The sequence below is a fragment of the Platalea leucorodia genome (genome assembly GCF_965183815.1).
Source record: "Platalea leucorodia genome assembly, chromosome: 2".
Lineage (NCBI taxonomy): Eukaryota > Metazoa > Chordata > Aves > Pelecaniformes > Threskiornithidae > Platalea > Platalea leucorodia.
The window spans coordinates 104,241,627-104,263,272 of record NC_138824.1 but is presented as its reverse complement, the minus strand read 5'-3'; the positions used below and the strand labels follow the sequence as shown (position 1 = coordinate 104,263,272).

General features: G+C 40.0%; 1 protein-coding gene across 4 annotated transcripts in view; it reads right to left on the bottom strand.

The window, feature by feature from the left end:
• Positions 1–21,646, bottom strand: part of APP (amyloid beta precursor protein) — a 223,173-nt gene that overhangs the window by 74,571 nt on the left and 126,956 nt on the right. For 2 of the 4 annotated variants that reach the window (XM_082332177.1, XM_082332178.1), the window contains exon 7: positions 11,694–11,861. The exons of the other annotated variants lie outside the window; for them this stretch is intronic. In XM_082332177.1, the coding sequence (XP_082188303.1) occupies positions 11,694–11,861 (168 nt within the window). The remainder of the gene's footprint in view (positions 1–11,693; positions 11,862–21,646) is intronic. 4 annotated transcript variants of the gene reach the window in all.

Sequence of the window (21,646 nt, the reverse complement as noted above, 5' to 3'; positions counted from 1 at the left end):
TGTCAGAGCACCCAGTCCCCTCCAAAAGCTGTGCAAAACCAGCTCAAAGATAGGCATTAACCACCACAGACTTGGATGCCTGATACAACCAGGCTGTGCCCAGGAGCACGGGAGAGGATGCTGGCAGTACATCGATATCCAACCGCAGCCTGCTGTCTCAAGCTAATGCTAAAGAGGGTCATGCTAACGAAGAGCAATCCTGTGTAGGAGGAGAAAGCTGCTGCCCCTGACCTTGTGCAAAAGGCTGGTGTAAAACCACACAGGGCTCTCCACTATGCGATCCCAAAAAGAAAGAGGGCTTGGAAACAGTCATGTGGGCTGATGGGAGCCTGGGGGACCTGTCTCATGGTAAGAAGCTCAATCAGTTACACTCATCCACCAGGGAGGGGACTACTAATTTGATTTAGAAAATCTCTGCCAAGAAAAGATTTCTGATAACAGCTTTATCGTAAAGAAGCAACTGAGGTCTGATGGCTGGAAACCAAAGCTAGGCAGAAATAAGGCTGGAACTCCAGACCAGAAATAAGCCACCCACTTTCAGTAGCAAGTGCAATTAAGCGTTTGAACAACTTGCGCAAAGACATGCTGATTCACCCAAAAGCATCCTTGAAAACATCCTGCTTCAGCATCTCCTTCGGAAACCCGGCCAGCGAACAGGCATGAAAGAAAGGGGTAAAATGGGTGTTTTCTCCCTCCCTGCTTGCTGTTGGCACCGGTCCATGCCCAGCACATGTCGGAGCAGGCCGAGCTTGCGCAAAGCCAGCCGTCGGGACTCAGCCTGCCTACCGCTCCTGGAACCTTTATTCAGCCGCCGGTGGCCGCAGAGACCAACCGCCCTACCAACACCAACCACGCCTCGCTCTGCAAACAGAGACACTGTTTAAACTCTTAAAAACCAGGGATAATTTTCATTAAAAAGAAGTGCAGCACGTGTGTTTAGGAAAATATTAAAAGGTGAGATGAAACGGTCATATATGGTTTTGTTTTCTGTTATAACTGCAATTCAGAAGCAGTCTTTTTATGAGTGGCTAGCTATTCACATAATTTGAAACCAGAAATATTTCTCTGACAAAAAATAATTAGTCTGCTTAAAAACAAATAACCCTACAAGATTTTGCTCCCTGTATTTACCAAGCCTGCAAATGATTATGTGACTTCTCCATCCAGTATTAAAAAAATCATGATTATCAATAATATGTTAAAAAAACCCTTGTGATTCCCACATAACGATAACTGACAGTCTACCCTCCCCCCCAAGAAAAAGAGACAGAGTTACAAAAATACTGAGCCTCCCTTCTTTGGTATAAAGCAGAAACATTTTAAAATTTCTTCATGGCTGTTGGCACAAACCCTATCCTTTGCACTCCAATACATTTGGGGACTTTGTTTCTAGCGATGGATTGCATGTTTTCTCATAGTAAATTGGGAACATTTGGTCAGACATCAGTTAGATGTAAGGATTCCTTAAGAATCTGCAGCCTGATCTCCTTTTTTGACCATATGTGCTCTTAGGAGATTTCATTTTCTATGCATTGTTTGTTTTATAAGGTAACTCATTCTACTACTGCATGAAGACTGATCAAAAAGTGTGTGTTGACAGGTGTGGAAGAAATGCGGTATCAGATGACATTTTCTTCACACTTCCACTCATTTCACCTGTCAATTCCCAAACAGATTTTTTTTTAATTGTTAGACTTTAAAATCCTAACCTTCCTGGAGACACAGGTTCAATAATTTTGCTATTTAACAACAATTCTTACGTATCAGGCCAGGGGGAAGAAAAAAAAAAAAGAAGAAAAATGCAACAATATGCCCCAGATCCTGTTTTACTATTTCACATAAATAATCCACACCAGCCTCTACAGTGAAAGAAAAAACAGGCACTCACCAACCTTGTATTAAGTGAAAGGATTAGTAGATGCCCCTTTTCTGAATGACATCGGCTGTTGCATATAAGATGGGAAACCATTTGAAATGAGAACATTACCCAACTACAATGTAGTATTCAGTGGATGCATTCATTGCCTCTGAATTCCACATATGCAACTGCCTGATTAATGAAGGATTAAGATCAAAGCTTTCAGTTGTTGACTAAGATCAAAACTAATTATAGCACTTCTGACAATCACAAGTGCGTATGGAGTGTCTTTAGCAAGAGGGTTTCTATTATTGCTACTGCTACCTTGTGAAATGAGCTGTTTTTTACAAGATGGTATCCCCATTCTTTTGTGAATAAGCTACTCCGCTTACAGCAGGGTGGCAAAACCAATGAACAGAATCTAAACAACAGGGAAGGAAAATAATGATTACCTTATTACAAAACAGACAGATTGCCAACTGAACGATACAAGACAAATGAAGGCTGGGAAAGGTTTATCTAAGATTGTAGCAAATTACCATTATTTTAAATGTAGAAAAAAGGAAGTACCAGGATGAGTTTTTACATAGAGGTTAAGTTAAATATAATTTAATTACTCGGAGAAAAGTGTGTGCCGAACTGGTATACTTTCTAGTAGAGATCAATACTGGGGCACAGAACAGTAAGTGTATTTACATACTATATATCAATTATAATCTACTGCATTATAGAGACAACTATTCTCATTCTTAGCACTGCAAGCTGGAGGACCAGCAGGCAAAGTGCCATTCCTTTTCACTTTTAATTACTTCTCTTCATACACGCCTTCACCAAGACCACTTTCTGAACCCTGTCTAAAACTATAGAATAAAGGGGAGGGCAGAGTTCCTCCCATAGTCAACAGCACAAGGGAGAGCTTGTGAGAAAGAAAACCAGACATATTCCCAGTTTTAGTATTTTACCTGTAAGCAGCAGGTTGCTAGTGGTGGCGGTTTCTTTTTAGGGTTTTGGGGGGCAAATAGACGGCACTGCTGTGCTCCAAGGGTTGGCATCACCCCAGGATGGGCAGGAGTTCTGGGAGCCAGATCTGCCTCGTGGCTCATCAGCACATCTCCCTGCCTGGAAGCTGACTGCAGAGCAGTGAACTGTGCTGATCACAATCAGAGCCTGGTACTCCTGTCCTTCAGGCGGCTCAACTCCAGCTGCCCACTTTTTAATTTTCAGCAAAGGTGCTCAATAATGCGAACTCCCATTTAGTTATTCATTGATGTTAAGGCTCATCCATTTCAACTACGTATTTATCACTCAGCCTGATCACATAACCATTCAGCTGGGTTTTATTTATTTTTCACATTTGCTTTATCCTCATGTTTTGACAATTATATTTAAGACACCCCAGAAGTCTTTGAAAGTAAAGTGTTATTCATAAAAATTGAGGAATTCTGACTACAATGGTAGGGACTCTGAAAGCACAAAACATGGACTGGATAAAAACAAACATATTCTTCTGTCAGAAGAAACAGTTGGTACTGAATTAAGGAAAAAAGCCCCCTGTAAAAGTAGTGGTTGTATGCTCAGGGATCACATCCGAAGCAGTAAAAAGAATCACCAGTTCTGAGACTTGACTTCTCCACCTTCAATTTCAAGCTGCCTCTTAGCTTCCAAAATTTCGCTAAATTAGATGAATGTTCCTAAAGCGGATTAGAAAGCATATTGCTTAAAAATGTCTACTAGTTTAATTGAAAGAGATTCCAGGCACAGGTGACATGAAGGGAGTCAACACATGAAAGAGAACCCAGCGTTCCAGAGGGATGCTCTTTCCTTTCTTAACAGTTGTGTTATCTCATTGTTTTTATTAACCATCAAGGCTAAACTACTTTGTCATAGAAGACTGTGTATAGTTTCTGTAATATTTCATAACTCACATTAGTATTCAAAGAATAATTACAGGTCAATGTAGCAACCTTGGCCTGAAAATATAACTAAATGTATTGAGATGGAGAAATCACATTTTTAAGAGTTACATTCCCTTTTGAACTTTTACTTTGCAAAGACTGATCCTATCTTCCTTTGATATGTCATAATTTAAATAGTTGGCATGGCATCAAAACAATAGGCAGCTTGACAGACAGTTTAATGAAATCCCTCACGGACACTTCTTGGAGAGGGAAAAAAAAAACCCAACATACTCATATTATTCCTCATCTATGGCCTTAACAAAAGCTGATACTTGCCACCTAAAGTAGGTTTAAGTTAAATTTTCTCACATAAGAATCCTTCCGTTTAAGAACTTCAAGATACATTTTCTATCTGTGCACAGCTAGAACTTGGCAACCATGACTGCAACTTCCTTTCCACCAGCCCTGACAAATGTAATTTTGCCTTGCTCATATCCATTCAACACTCATCTCGGCCATGAATTGCTCAGATCACACCCCCCCATCCGAGTTCTTCGATTCATTTCGTGCTTGGGAGGAGGTCCCCAAAGCAAACTTTCCTCAAGCATCTTTGCAATACTCTGCTTCAAGGTCATTCTCTTTTGATTTGTCACCATAAATTTAAATATTTATGAGGGAAAAAAATCCATTAAATTCTTCACCTGTTACCTTAAATGAGATTGCTGGGAACAAATACAAGACAGAAATATTCTCCTGAACGTGCCGTGCCTTCTACCAAGGACGTAAACAAGTCATCAAGTTCCACAGAGTAAAACAAACAAACAAACCAACCAAAAAACTGTGGTTACACCCAACAAAACAAGTTACAGCAAAACCAGTGTCTACAACAATACATTACATTAATAAAACTTGAAGTGCTTGAAGTTATCAGTAGTTTAACTCTTGTATATGAAAACATTTGCATCACTTCCCTTTTGAATCCTAAACTTTACCCAACTGCTTTTTTAGAAAGGCCCAGTCCAACACTCGCTCCATGTGTGGTTCAAGGGTGAAATCTAAGTGCGAATTTACATAGACGAAAAAACCGTGGAAACAGAAATGAGTCACTTGCATCCACTAAAGGTGGTAGTCAAAATTAACAATTTAAATAGATTATATTAGAATTCATCCCATTACAGCTCCTAGGCACTGAATGATAAGTGTCAAGCACTTACAATGAATAAAGAACCGCAAAAATATCTTTTTCTTAAGATTTCATCTACACTATTTGAAATTGGCCTCAACTTCACCAAGACGCATAATTTGGCTGAGTTTTCATGCCAGAGAAAATAAAACGCAGCAGATAGAGGCAATTCATGCTGCAGATGGTGGGAGAGGGACACATTTAAGTAAAGTCTTGAGAGGTAATGTCCCCTTTACTGCTAATTTGGGAAGCAGTAAGATAATTGACTATAAAGAGCCTTTGTGGTGAAGCAACAGGTTGTCCTAGTGTGACTGGCTTAGTGAATTTGTAATAACTTGGGGTTTTTTATTCATTCAAAGACTTCATACTTATTATGTGAAATGCTTCCTTGCAATATCACTACTTATAAAGGCAGATTTTTAGGATCTGAAATGTTAGCACTAGACTTCTCTATTTTAAATTATATCTCCTGTAGTGCCGTGACAAATTAGTACTGTAGCTAGTTACCGCATGAATATTTTCCAGCACCAAGTGAATTGTCAAAGAAAATGCATTCCTGGCATGAAGCAACTTCCACGCTCTGCTGCTTTTATAGACAGAGGCCTGCCAGCTCCCCCATAAAGCTCACGAGCAGCGGAGGGGCAGCATCACCCAGTCCAGATGGATGTGGCCTGCTTTCTGTCTTTGAGCCTCCTACCTGATGTCAAGCTCAAGCAGTCTCTGTACAGATAAAATAAGCAATTGCCCAGTAAATAAGACAAAGGATTAAAATGTGCTACCTAACTAAAAATTGGGCATACTTTACCATTCTACTTACAGGAATGCACTGCAGTTCTTTAATGCCTTAGTCACGCTCTGGAAGTTGGCATACAAGTTTAGCTGCCAAAACATTCTATCTCCTGCTAACTAGGGAGATGTCAAGATCCCAAACAAGTAACAAATAAATAAAAAGGAAATTACTGGCAACAGGAGTATCATCCTACAAGCTGCTGTTGTTAAAAGGTACAGACTATTATTTGCAGTACCTCTGAAGAAAAATTAAACTGGACACTGCAGAATGCTAGAGGTCATGAATTTTCACCTCTCTTAAGAGCGTGAACTAGAAACACCTTAAGACCAATCTCATCAATTATCAGGGACAGACCAATACTAATCTGCAGGCAAGCTGAAGTTAGCCTATATGAAAAGCAGTAAGAGTGGATCCCTCATATTGGTCTTAGTCTTGTGCACAATATATTAATCTATATTTAAGAGGGTGTGAAATTCCATGTTTATCATGAAATTGTAGCTTTTAGTGTGTTTCTTTTCATATCTTCCATCTGAAATTGAAATAAAGTATCTGTCACTTAAAAATCACCAAGAGATTTTGCAAGTTTGTACATTTACAACATTTGGTCTAGAGAAGAAATACTATTCTACCTAAACTGACCCAAAAATCTGTGATAGTGCTCTAAAATGATCAAAAATAAAACAATGCGTATTAACATTTAAACTTACTACTAGGTTTCAGGGTTTACACAAGGAAGGAGGCAACACTGAACCCTGTTGGTTCCCTCTGTTGTTAGCTGTAGGAATTCAGTACAATGATAAAACGACCTATTTTATAAAAGGTCGTTTTAATGACATGTCAACGTTTTCAAAACCTGACTGCGCCACCAGAGTACAGTTCACTCCCGCTTTAGATGCAGAACAAATGAAGACACAGCAGCACGAATTCCACTCCGCGCTGAACGCACCACGCCACGGCTGCAGGAGCTGCTGGGCGAGCTGTCTCCTATGCAACAGCTGACACATGAAGCACATTTAAGAGAACAGATTTTCCCGGCTTTGAAGCTCCTTGTGTCCCCAGGTTAAGACTTGAAGATTAACATAATTTCAAAATAGTACTTATTAAAAACATATATTTCCTATAGCTTTAAGGATGTTTAACAAGCAACAATTAAGACACAAGTGAAAAAAATCATAAAATAGATTACTTTTTAGTATGACAATAACACAGAAATCATTCCTTTGGCAACAGCAATTTATCATCTTCTGCTTATTCTTGTCAATACATACCCATTCTGAGGTCATTAAATCTGAATTAACCGCCTGATAGATCTTAATGACTTAAAATGAGCCATTATGGCCAGTCACACAGTAGAAGTTTGAGTCCTTACATTGAATAGAAACTGTAGACAGTATTGAACATCCTTATTAAAAATCAATAGAGAGCGAGCACGTGGTCTGGCAGGCTGAAGGAATTGGTAACAAGATCCTTAAAGCCTCCTACTTCTAGTGCAATTATATATCAATTCCCGTGTAGCTGGGTGATGAATGAAAAAATTTGACAGTAGTAGCTCCTACCCAACAGACAAATAATTTTTATCAGACCTCAGAGTATCGGTGAAATTTGTTGATAGCGGAGAGAGTCTAAGGCTTTGCATGACAGGACAGACCCACCTTGTCAGATCAAGGCAAAGAGACTTCAGCAAGGAAGCAGAATAAAACATGAGGGGTTTGGGGTTTTTTTTTTTTTTTCTGTAGACAATGTGTTCAGGATATTAGTATTCAGTATTCAGACTTTCAGTATTCATGGTATAGGAGTATTTGTGATAACAGAACATCCTCAAGTTTTGGTTCAGTCCAATTTCAATGCATTACGAGAAAAATAAACTCACATCCCACCCTTTCATCCTTTGTCCACTATTCAAAAGAAACCCAACCGCTATCCACTATTTCGTATCACACTGTAAAATCTAACCAGTTTATTCTGCAAAGCAAACTAGCTAGACAAAGGAAAGATGTGCTTTTAGCATCCATCTTGTCTCCTGCCTAAGAGAGGCCCACTGTTTTTTTATAAGACACAAGAGAGCAACAATAATGTGAACATTGGAGAGAAAAGGAATAAAGAATGGAATAAATAAATAAGCATGAATGCGGCAGGGGGGGGAGGCACAAAGATCAAATATAATAAGTTAAGGATGACAGGGGAGAAAAAAAAAGACAGGACAGAACAGGGGTAGCCTAGATGGAAACCCTTCTCCACTGTTTTTCTTCTCTTGAGAGGGATTGGGGTGAGGGCGGTGTCTGCGCTACAGCCAGGTAATAAAAACTGTTTCAGCAACATTAAATCGGTACCAAGGACAAGATCTCACTTAAGTGCTGAAACAGATCGTATTCAGCACTTAAAATTATTTTTGTTACCATTTCTGTTCAGCAAAATGATGAAGAATAAGGAGAAACAGCATGGTGATACTGAAACAGCAGATGAAACCAGAGGGAAACAAAGTTATTTTAGGAACAGAAATAACAGGTGTATAGATCAGGGTATAGAACACCCTGAAATAACATGAAAATACAGCAACAAAAATATAACTAAAGTAGCTTGGAAAGCGTACCCTATAGACTCAAATGTTGTTTGAGAAACTACTGAAGAAAAAAAACAAAACAAAACAAAACAGGAAAAAGCCCTCATGGCGATCTATTTTAGAAGAACACCACCAGCTCTATTTTTCCTCACTGCCTGTTGTGCAAATGAAGCCAAGCAGCTCAAGTACTCAACCTAACTCCATTTTCCTTAAAGAGAAAATGACTCAGACCAAAAACTGGGGATCCCAAAGTAAACCAAGATAATTATGGAAAGAACAGAAACGGTAACGTTCTTGGCACTGTTTTATTAAACTGAACCTAAGGGGAAGAGGGGGAGAAAAACAGGTGCCAAGAGACAGAGAGGAATCTCCTGGGCTTATCTGAATATCCTAATGAATATGATATGTAGCAAATTTAGAAGTTGTTTCTTATTTCATTTCTGATTCTACGTGCTGTGAGAGAATTGCCAGTCTTAGAAGAGAAGATCATTTATCCTCCCAAACAGCATGAGCTGAACAACTGCTGCTGCCAAGAGACAAGTTTGAAGAAGGAAGACAATCTAATTTCCAAGTTTCACTCAATCCATAATATTCTTTTTGGGATCATGGCCAAGGTCACCCCTATGCAGAAGATTTCCCACAAAAAGATCACTAGGTTGACTGGAAGTGTAATACAGTAAACTGCTGGCTTCCTATTTCAGGCAGTCAGTGCTATGATTTTACCTACAACCTGTGTATGAAAGGCAACACCACTGCATTATCAAAGTGACAAATCAGAATCTCATCCCTCCAAGTTTTACTGTGCAAGAATAGTTCTCATGAGGCCTGTTTTGTGATGTGACTGCTCTTTTAGTCAGCAACACCCTTCCCTCTGTGTAATAGTTTTGCACCACTATGAAAGCCAGAAATGAAACTCTCAGATTTGAAGTGCTGGGTGAGTAACTACAGCTCTGTATGCAAGAAGCACGATCTTCGGAGATCTTTGAGTCTCCACAGAGTCCCACTGCAGAACTGGGACAAAGAAATGCATCCATATAGCTCAGCTTGAAGGGCAGGAGCCAAAAGCAAGCTGTAAAAACTGGATGTTTAACAAAACTGCAATGGTGCAAGAGTCAAGATCTACTACAAGTCCTTATTTATGCTATTGTCCAGCCCTCACAAAAATATTACAGATTTTTTTAGTAAGGCTGACAAAGGCAGTAATAATTCTTAATTCCTACCAGGTATGTGAAAAGGCTTACTTTTTCCAACAAGAACCAGTGTATGCAGCTTTCAGAAACTCTTATACTGACCATAAAAGTAAAATGCTCAGCACAAATGGCCAATAGTTATTCTTTATTTAATCCTACCTTGTTGGACACAAAACATAAGGATGAAGGCCCCTCTCCCCCCCCCCTCCCCCCCTTTTTTTTTAATTTCTGAGGAAAGGAACAAGTACTGTCAGAAGAGGTGTACCATCAGAGGTAACTGACTTTCATTCGCCTCATACAGACCAAGGCAAATGCCTGAAGTATCCAAAGCTCTGTGCAGTTAAATCATGTTCAGTCCTGTCATTCTGCCCTTGCTAACCGAGACTACTTCAGATGCAAAGCAGCAAAAGGTTCGGTTTCTCAGCTGTTTTCTGTTACTAGTTTTGATGCCCATCAACTTGTCTGGGATCCAGTCACCACCTACACATGATACTCACCCATGTGTGACTGAAAAGGGTAGTTCTCCTTTACAAATTCTCTGTTGGCCATAACAGTAAAGAACAAACACAGCCCCATCTTGGCTACCTGAAACTAAAGGTACAAGAGCTCAAGTAGCTTTTCTAGGCTACTTCAACATCCCTCTCACTGCAGTGTTTTTTCTATGCCTCTAATCTGCATGAGCCAGCTATCTTCAGTTTACTTTTCTCTCCTCCTTCTCTGTCTACAATATCAACTGCTCATCAATATCACACACCCTGCATTTTTCATTGCATAAATATTTCTTCTTTAAAATTATCTTTTTTCCTATTACTGCCCTAATTTAACTCATTACAAAGTCCCAGTTTTTCTTGCCTGTCATAGGGCACAAATCAGAGACAAACCATGTTTTGCATCTCTGGAAACATCTTACCTAACACAGGAACTTAATCGTTCAAAATTCCATTCTTTTAGCAAATAAGTTATAGACCTCACTCCAATCTACTGCATAATTCTTCTCTCTCTTCACTACATCTTCTGTCTTGTGGCAGAAGCTGATCACTGTCCATGAGGTATCCTCCTCCCTTGCCTTGTGGTACACTTTCTCCACGTCCCTCCATGGAGCTTTGCCATGAACAGCTCTAAAAGATGCCGAGATGAAATGCAGCTGAAGCACCAGAGCAGCAATCCTGCCTCCACGTCTGCTCTTGCTCCCGCCCCAGTAAAAAACAGGTCAGCTCCTCTGCTCCACGACACACATAGCACACCTTGATGTCTGTGTTTGTACACATTTTTAAGCCTTCTACTTATTGCAAATATTCCGAGGTGCAGTTTGGAAAACATTTAAAAGCAGCCCTAACGTGCTGCGTCTGTTCTGCTCCGCCATGCCCTGTAAGTGGGCAGGACAGTGAGATACATACTCGCTCTTTAATGTTTCAGATGTAAATGGCAGCCAATACTCTCCTGAGAGCACAGGCAAGGCAGATGGGAGGGGAGTGTACCAGAGGCTCCTGAACCATAACACAGCTGATAAATCCAGCATCTCATTCAATATGTGATGGAGAAAGCCATCCTTCTCAAACCAAAATCACAGTGCGAACACTCTTTCTTCATGGAAAATGATCATTAAAATAAACGCTGTGTTAAACAAAGTAAGTGGGAGGTGATTCACATCCACGTGCATCGCGGCCCTCAGGGAAACCTGAAAATCAAATGTCATTTCTCCCTTTTTCATTGCAAACACACACAAAGTATTCAACCAAACTAAAAACAAACAAACAAACAAAAAGAATCCGTTCTTCCGAGGCTGGAAAGAAATATTCTAGTATTATAATGAACTTAACATTGCTTTGATTAAAAAAAGTCAGAAATAATACATGAAAATACACTGTAAAAACTATGAGCTATTTTTAAACTTACCTGAGGCTTCCCTAAAGTTTGTGTTTTTTCCTGCACATGCACTGTACACGCACACACAGAGACACACAAAACGTCAGTAAGCTTTGACAGAAAATGAAGAGGTGAGTGCGAAGGCCTCATCTAAGGAAGCGTTAGGCATTTAGCTACCTACTTGCAGACCCCCATCTACAGCACCAAGAAGTTGCCCACTACCATGCCGGGTTAGGAGAGGCTGATGAGGATCTAGTGGTGAGCAGAGGCGTTGGACAGACCGCGGCCGGGGGTTAGTGTGAGCCCAGGCCCGCTCCCAAGCGGCGGGAGGCGTGGAGGGGCACTTACTGACGCTGCCACAGACCGCCATGCAGTACTCCTCCGAGTCAAAGTTGTTCCGGTTCCCGCCGCAGCCGCCGTAAAAGAAGGGCGCGCACTTTCCTTCGGCCACGTCAAAGTACCAGCGGGAGATCATCGCGCGGCAGGGACCAGTCTCGGCTTGCTCAGAGCACACCTCTAGTCACAGGAGACCCGGAGGAACCACATTTAGCATGTAAATGGTATTGCCTCAGTTTCTTAATTAGGTGCCTCTCAATGTCCACGCACGCGAGCGAGGAAGGAGATGCACCAAGGAGGTGTTTTGGGAACGGGAAACCCTTCCCCGGAAAACCAGCCCGGAGACAACGAAGGTAAATTTTGAACTGACTTAGATTCGTGCCACTAAGTCTCCTTAGCCTGCCTATATTTTTATGTTTTTAGCTACTTTATCCACACGCAGCGAGGGGTGTTGCCCTGAAACAAGCTCCAGCATGGTGGCAATGGTACAAGTGTGAAGTTTCAGCTGCTTCCAGGCCAGAGGGGTACTCTGCCGACAGCCCCAGGCAGACTCCTGCCCAAGCCGCCCACTCGGTGGTACCTGTCTGGACAGGCAACATCTGAAAGCAGTAGGAGCCACATTTTTTCTTGTGTTTTTTTAGCTATATACCCGCTCCCTGCCCAAATTGAGAAGGTTTCCTAGCTTATACAAAAGAAAAAACAAAACCAAAATATTTATGAGTTACAAAGGAAAACAAATTCTCTTCAGACACCTATTTATATATAGTCACTGCTAAAGAAACTCCCTCTTGCGAGCTGCCCGGCACAGGGTTTTTAATTCACAGTTTGAGGGCTCACATATATAAAATTACTGCCATAGCCTTAACCCATCCAAGGGAGGAAATCTCATCCCCAGTGAATATACACAGGAAAAAAATTAAAACGGTTTGTGTTTGTGTTCATTGTGAGCTGCCACAGTCTCTGCCTACATCCTGCAACACATGAAAACCTGAGGGAAGAACCAAACCACACAAATTAAAGGAAGACAAAGCAAACTCTGCCTGCAATTTGGAATTCAGCCAATTACACATGTAAACATATAGCCCTTTACCAATAATGTTCCAAACAGACAAAACCAGTTTTATCCTTCACCGTGCTGCGTAAGTCGTTTCAAACCTCCATAACGTCAAACACCAATATGCCCCTCATTTGCTTTCATCCCACACACTGCATTGGCAGACAAACTGGTACATTCAACTAGATGCTTCTAAATTCTCTGCATATATTTGAATTTTGTGGAAGGCAGATCCCTAAGGGTTGAAAGGTATGAAGAAATACCAGCGCATTAGCACTGAAAATCCCCTGCATGCTCATCACCTCTCAGATGCTGGCTACAAAGAATCCCACTTTTCAGAGCCTGCCCTGATCCATCACTTCACTCCCCCCAGGAGCACCGCTATTTATAAATAGATTTTATGTCCAGTTTTCATTGGCAGTCAGTGTATACCTACATTTCCTTAAAAACAAAATATAGGTATAATTTTACATGTGTTTAACATATTCACATATCGTATCCATAAATACTGTCAAGAATCAATTTTAGGGAGCATATGTTTGGTCTAAGAGAAACAGATCCAAGTGTCTGCAACCATCAAGGATGTGCTACAAATGTCACAATTCTGTACCAAGCAATTAGGGGTAAAGGAATAGCAGGGGGCGAAGGAATACTATTTTTTTTAAGGAAAAAAAAAAAAGTATATTTAATTGTACAACACATTAATTACAATTCATTGTATATTACCATATGATTAATTATAGACCATATTTAGTATGCAAGTGTTTCTTCTGACTTATTTTAAAATCAAATCCAGCCCCGCCATCCAATTATACAGTCAAATCTTCACACAAAGCTAACTTTGCACAGCCTTGGAAGAGCTGCCACATGTCAATTAAAAATGAATAGTGACTCTTGACATTAAAGAGACAGGTATAATCAAGAGAATTTTTGCTGACGGGAAATGTCATTTCAAAAACCACAAAGGTCTCAACAACTCAGTCTTTCTTAAGTTAATGTTGACTATAGGCTGACCTCTACCCACACAGTAAGCGCCTTCCAGGTTTCCCTCAAAACACTAGTTCTGCTCTAAAGTCTGATTTATTTCATTTTGCAGTGTTATCAGGATGGGAGCGGCTCACAGATTTTATCTGAAATTTCCTATAGGTACCTCTCTCTCAGAAATAGCAGCAGAGATTTTTGTTGCATGTGCAAAAGCAAAGGTAATTGCCCATCAAATAACTGATGCCAGTGATAACAAGGAATTTGGCTTTTTGGAAACTAAAGACGTTTATACACATGAGGATGTACTTGCACAAGCGTTCAGGAAAACACAGGGTACCATATCAAAAAGAGCAAGCCTGAAGCACTGCAGTGCACTACTGTGCAAACAGTTTATGACCTAAATGAAGAATTTCATTTATGACCTAAATGAAGAATTAAAGAAGAGAGGAGAAAAATGCTCTGGGTCACTGTTTCACAATTGCTCTGTTTGAGGGAAGCGTGTTGCTGGTCCAGTCTAGGAAACTTCTTGCTATTGTCATCCCTTTCCCAGTGTCACCATCACCGTCCACCACCGCCTGTTCTCTGTGGAGGGCTCAGAGTAGCCTTCCTTCACCCCTGCTTCAGGATGAAGGTACATTTTTAAACCGGCTTCAATGCCTGGGAAATGGTCCCATCGCTCCAGTTGCTCCTCCCATGCCTCCCCATAACCCCATCACTTCTCCTCACAGAAAAAAGCCACTGCATTTAATCCTCTGCTGTACCACCTCATCTGAGAAGATGGGGAAATGAAGTGCAGAGATGGGAAATTCAACAGGTTTTCTTGGGCTACTAATCCAAATACCATTTCCCCTTCCACTGCTACCGAGTGTAGCAATCAATGCCTATGATGGATGAGCTATGGTATTTTCACAGATATTAGCAGCAGGCAGGCAGGCAGGCAGCATACACTGCTAAAGGATTCATCAAAAAATTAAAAGCTGTCTTTGCTTCATATATTAAACTTGTTGCTGAAAACTGATTAAAAGATGAGTTACTCTTTGCCACTATGTAATTCAATTTTACTTGATATTACAAATACGTATCCTGTACAGCATTAATGGGAAGCTTTGCTTTGTTTAAGGAACTTGCTCACTCTACCCCCTCCAAAGATGCATTTTTGCCTTTGGCTCCATGAAACTGGATAACATTAAGGAGGACAAGCCTGTGCCACAACTCAGGTTCATAAGCAGTCTAAATTCTGCTTTCAGACGCTTACAGTTTTCAAACCATCCTTCTTCAACAGTAAAATTTCTCTCATCTTCTCTGGGCCCTAAACCAAAGATTACAGTTGCCAGTACCTTCCTTCTCTGAAACCTCAGATATGGCAAATTATTTTTGAGATAATCAGGAAAGTATAATTCAATTTTCTTCATTCCAAGCTTCTTATGCTTATTCCAGCATCTCGATGCAAAAAGAGCTGTTTCTAACCAAGCAGGTAGATCATTCCCTGAAGAACAGTACTGTGGCAAAGCTTTTTGATTTGCTTTTAAATTAATAGTTAAAGTGATGTACTGAAAACTAATCAGTTACACTAAACATCAGCACTGACTGTGTTATTTTTTCTTTGAAAAGCACAGACTTCAGCACCCTAGGAAATACACAGTCTTCAAGTATGTGGACATTGATTTATAGTGGATTTACACAAAGTACTTCCATAAACACTCATTTACCAAAATGCTGTAAGTAGAGCTAATTAGAATTTATGTGCAAACATTTTATGTACTTTTGATGATCAGTTTTTACAGAGGGAAATATAAAATATGGTTCTGAATGGCATTTTAAAATTTTTCATTACCACATAAATTGTTTTCTTCTGTTCCTTGAAAAAAAACCAATTTTAAATCAAAGTGAAATTATAATTGCTTTATTTCAAAATCTCAACTCTATGCTTTTTTTTCCCACATGGGACTAACACTTACTCTGTGAACACCAACATTTTCAACTGAGGAATCTGAAATAAAATTTAAACTTCTAATGGGGGAAAAAAAATTAAAGCTACATTTACGTACTTCTATCGCTGTAAACACCAAGGTTACTCAGTATCTTCTTCAGGATTTGAATTTATTTACATGATCATGAGAACTAAGCTCATTTAAATGCTGGCACAGTCTGTCCCAAACCTTAAACCAGAAATTGTATTTGAAGAAATTTAAGAAAAAAAGGACAAACAGGAGGAATTAGAGTACAAATTCTGACCTGTCGTGGAAGCTGGGTCCTATATTTAGTTTATACCTCTGAAAAACCTCTTTACCTTACTGCTACAGTAGAAAGATACCACCATGCTGGCTTATAAATACTACAAGTTCTTTAATTTAACCACTGTAATGGAAAACATATTGTATTGATGCCTCTTTCTCAACTACCAGCTCTTCAGGTTTGAAGTCGATATTGTCAAGTGCATACAAATAAATCATACTGGTGGTATGAACCAACTCACTAGCACTGGTACGTGTCTGCTTTGTCTGCGTTGCTGTCAGTTCAAACTGCGTATCATCATCATCGGGACCCGAACAAGTCTTGAACAAGGACCTAAACCACTTAGCTGCTTAAGGATATGGGATCACAATCTTATATTTTACCATTTATATTTCACTAAAGAACAGAGTAATCGATTAATGTAAGAGAGGTCACAGGAATAAACCCCTCAAATATATATCATGAGGTATATGCTCCGCTTTATCATGCAGGTATATATAATATTACAACTGAAGTAATTTTGGCTGCCGTGTTTTTAGGAACTGAGAGCTACAGTTTGTGGATATCAATACACATGTATCTATATTAGTCTCCATTTTTTAACTAGCTGAGAAAAATTAGACATGAGTAAATGCACTCTGTTTTTCTTTTAGTTATACTGTTTGTGTTCCAAAAAGGCACAATACTGTTTTGCTCAATGAATTAATCAAAAGGGAATATTTAAAGATCATTTCACTGAAACAAAACTTCCTCATTCTGAATATATGGTTAGAAGAGGCAGCCAAATCTTAGTTTGAGTATTCAAAGACAAAAGTTCATTTCAGAAGAGGTTTTTGGAATTAGGAGAAGACAGCTGTGAAGCTGGCACATACTCTAGGAATAAAGTTGGTGCACAAGCTACACAATTGCTAAAATACTTTCTACAGAGGAAGTCAAAGGAAAAAAGCAAAATGATGACTTCTAAATACAATATTGAAGAACAGCTCTTCTAAAACTGTTAAATACCCTAAAATTGTAATTTCCATCCTGTGCAATTAAGATTGAATTTCTCTCTCTAATGTTTATTCTTAAGCTACTGGAGGGGGATATTTGGAATAGAAAAAAAATTTAATTGTACACTTGGCTAGAATACAAAGCCTTGCAATTCTGAAGTGGAACAAATATGTGAAAATACATTTTCTATTTACCTGTGCACAACACAACTACATTTTGAACCAAGGTGCCATATAGTTACTACTAATGGCCAGAACCCAAACAAAAAGCCCAGCTTGATTTTAAATGTAGGTCAATAAAATTTCACGAATTTATGTGTATTTTAAAAGAGGTATCATTTCCACATAACATCATGATTATGCTAACATGGCAAGACAGTGAATATGAGGATTAGCCCAAAGGTGCATTCCAGTCTTTTTACACAGCAAAACAAAATATTCAATTAATTATTGCTCCAATATAGTGAAATGACATTTTTCTCCAGGGAAACAGATTCTTGGGGGATTTCTTCTGGCAGGACATATTTCAAACGGAACTACTCTCCACCCTCCAACCTTAGGTAAAACAACAGTATTGCTGTGTTTAGTATTTCAGTACTTTTGCCCTTGACCCCAAATAGTAATAATATATTGCTTTTCCATCAACAAGATCACTAGATCATAAAAAAGATTTTTTCCAATTGCAACATAACTTGAAATATTATATTACGGTAGAATAGCTGTGCTTTCAATTATAATGTCTAATTAAAAGCTATCAGGTTTTTTAATGCAAATCTATTAGGTTAATTTTATCAGCTCTTATTCATAGGTTAGAGTAGATTATCATTCTTAATGAAGATCTCCTAACAAAAAGCCAGTAGAGTTATCGTAATGTGTACTATTCATATAGCAACCTATCGATGTTTTCTTACTATGGAATACAACCACACATCATCACTTTCCAACTAAAGCATACTGTATAATCTTGAAGCAAAAGAAGAAAAGGAACTAGTACTTCAAAAAAAAGATAATAACCTTTCAAAGAAGAAAGCGGGGCAAAGCTATGGAGGGTGAAAAAAGCCCAATTAATTTAGCACATGCTACTAATATTATCCCCAAATTTACAGCTGATAGGTCTAGCAATCGGGGTTAACCTCCCTTGCCTTAGAATAGATGGTAGCTGTCACTGAATGGATTTAAAATCTTTTAGACATAAAAACCTTCAGAAAAAAACCCCCATGCTAGATCAATAAAGCTAAGAGCTACCATACAAACATCAGGCTACTTTTCTCTTGCTAGGAAACTGGCATATGGTCTCTCGCTTGCAACTGCAGATTGTAAACACAGTTAAAATGTCACGTCAAGCAGCACTGCTTAAGTTCTTTCCTAACTGTTTAAAGAAATCCAGTTGAATTAGAGAAAGCAAAACCAATTGCTAAAGGGCAACATTATACGCTAGATGAGGCAGGTCAAGCTTATGCTGCTGAATGCCCCGCATCCGCCGATAGGTATGCGAAGAAGCTGCCAGCTGTTTTCTGCCAGGCCGCTGTGCTGACCGGGCTGCTCTCCTTTAAACGAGACCTGATTGACTGCTATGTTGACGGGAAGCACTAAGCTGAAATTGCTTATTCTTTGTTGTACGCCAAGAGAGAGCGATTTGTCTTGTCACCTACTGTGCTGAGGGAGAGCAGAAACAAAATCACAAACAATTGCACATGACGGGGGAGCAGCGCTCCTGCTTGCTTCGGTCAGGCGCTGGAAGGATCACCTGGAGCCTGGATGCCTCCGGAGCAGCTCAGCAACACCCCAGAGGCGACGATGACAGCAGAAGTCAAACCGCTCCATTCCTTAAATCCTGGCCAGCAGAGCGTCACCTCCCTCGCTCCACATAGAGACAAAAGTCAAGAGCCACAGCTTTCCTGCAGGGCTTCATAACCAAGCCACACTTTCTTCAGCACAAATTCAGTGATAAAAATCTCCCAGTGACCAAAGGTGAAAAATGTCAACCTGACATTAATTTCACTCTTTGCGTCCCTGCAACCTCTGACCCACAACTGGCTGGATTTAACATCTGAACTCCAGCAAGAGCGTATCTGAAAGTTTAAACCGGCTTTGCAGCCCTGCTCCATATGAACTGAGAGTAGAGATAGTCCTTCACAAAAGGCAGGAGAGTGAATACTGGCAAGTACCATGCTAGGAAAAATTGATTCACATTTCTGAATAAACACTATAGCTTATAAAAATACGGTTGCTGCAGAAACTGAATGAAAAGACTATCCTCCTGCCAATGACCTCTCCCATTCTCCAGGCAAGACTAACTTCCTTTACACTGGAAATAAGTTTGCAAGTAGTTCTGCTATTGCTATTTTGATCACGATTCATTAAAATATGCATAGAAATAAAATTGCCTGACAAATTGATTCTACAATAGCTCAAGTGTCTTTAAAGTATAACATTACATTGACGCTTTTCAATTATTTATGGTTGATGGCAATCATTCCATTGACTTGGGGGAGAAAGGGCTCAGTACCAGCCCACAATTAGATCCTAATTTATGGTTTTAGAACAGTTGCTCTTTGTTGATTTCACTTACAAAAAGCAACTCCTCTCAAATTGGACAAACCCACTCTCTGTGCTCTTTAATGCTAATGACATAATTTTAGTTACAGCTTCATAAGGCATACATAAAACTGGCTGTAAAAGGCCTGTGAAGAGCATCCTAGGATATGTTTTATGAACTGCACTTGGTAACGCTTGGGAAAAGTAGCCTGAGCAGAGCTCATGTCCATGAGAATAAAGCCCCGACACTTAACCCCATCTGGAAAGGCTTTCAAGATGTCTCCACAGGATGGACCACTTCTTAATACGTACATTGTCTACAAGGCACCTCTGCCTCTTTCATTTGCACTGACAGAGACAAACCTTTCTGTTTGCAACAGTAATACAACAGCAGATGCTCACCACAGCAGTTCCTATGCTGGATCTGCTGACTGCATCAGGGAGACAGGGGCCCTGCAGGAACCCTTCCCTCAAGGGCAGCAAGGGAAGTAAAAGCAAGGGCCAAGGCTTTAAGTTATTTGGACATTTCTACATTTACAAATAAGGCAGCATTTTACATAGTGCAGCTCTGCCAGATACCAGTTATGCACACTCAGGGAGAGGCTGGACACCTCCGTGCCCCAGGACGGCTGGAGGCCAGAAAGCCCAAAGGGCTGTGGCAGAACTGCGCTGAAAACCTGTGTTGGTAACAGATTGCCCTCACCTCACTTGCAGCAACACATATTTTACTCATAGTCACCCAAGGCGGGAAATTTTAGACTTGGGAAAAACAGGACAACAGCGTTTCATTATCGGCTAGAAAGTGTATACATTTCTAAAGGATTTTTAAAAGGTGGCTTCAATAATTTGCCTCATCTCTTTTGTATTTCACATTCATATCATTACACACTATTTTCCTGAAGGCTAAACATCTTAACCTCTTTGAAATGTCAACCTCAGTAAAGAAACACGCTCTACCTAATTTGTCCTCAATTCCACTCATCCAAAATCCCATTAAAGTCAAGTGTTCTTTTTTTTTTTTTTCTCTCTCAATATTCATTTACCAGCGAGAACAGGGCGTTTTATCCCCAGGTGGTGAAAGCTCACATATGGAAATATATTTAATTGGTTTAAAGATTTAAACATAATCTCCTCCCACCCCCTCCTCACTGAAATGGCTCTCCAATAACTGAGCAAAGCACTCGGTGCAGTTATGTAAGACAGAAACGCACAAGACGGCGTTGCCAGCCTTAGAAAGAAACATTTGCAAGTGATTTTAGCAAAGCATTAGCACTTTTCATTAGCGAGCTTATCTGCACGTAGACCGAACAGATAAACCTAAATGAAGTAACTCTGTTTTTTCCAAAGCATCCCCTGGGCACCCTTCTGTCCCTAGCGTGTGTGATGAACCGTAGCCGGCAGCCCTCTGCTCCGGACCTGCTCTGCCAAACATCGGCACCACGGTTCCAGAGAAAAGGATGCTGCCACATGCAAAATGGGGGGTACTCCGCTGGCACTTCAGTCCCAAGCATCCCCAGAGGCAGGGGGTGGGAAAGCAAGGGGAGAGGAAAGGAGCCAGGCCAGATGTTTTCTGCCTTGTTTCACAACCACCCTAATCGCTGCCATTTTTCCTCTGCCTCCTGCACGTCCCAACTCCTTTCTTTTCAACTGTAGCATTTAATCTCAGTTTCTGCCATCATTTCCAGCACTTACTGGTAAAGATGTAAGCACTGTAGAAAAATCATGATCTATCTTCACGAGATTTACACCCTATGCAATTGTACTTATTAGAACAGAAATATAAGGATAATTCATTCAAATACGTATCATAGGAGAAATGTGGCATTTAAAAACGTTATGTTGCTATGTTGTTCGTGGACTAGGGTGAAATTCAAAGTTTAAAATGCAGTTATGTTAATAGCTACAAAACATCATGAAAAACAAATTTTGGAAAGGAAGAGTTCTTTCTCACTCTATATTTTCTTTTTTGGGCAATGCATTCCTATTTCCGCTCCCCCCCCCATTAGTTAGGTTCACTTTTCTGCATAGTAATTTCTAAATTCACCTAATTTTACTGAATTACTAGCTTATGGAGAAATATTGGAAATGGGTATCTAACAGAAATCACACAAAATTGACTAATCACTGCTCGTAAGAGACCAAATCAGCTAGTGCTACCTCCT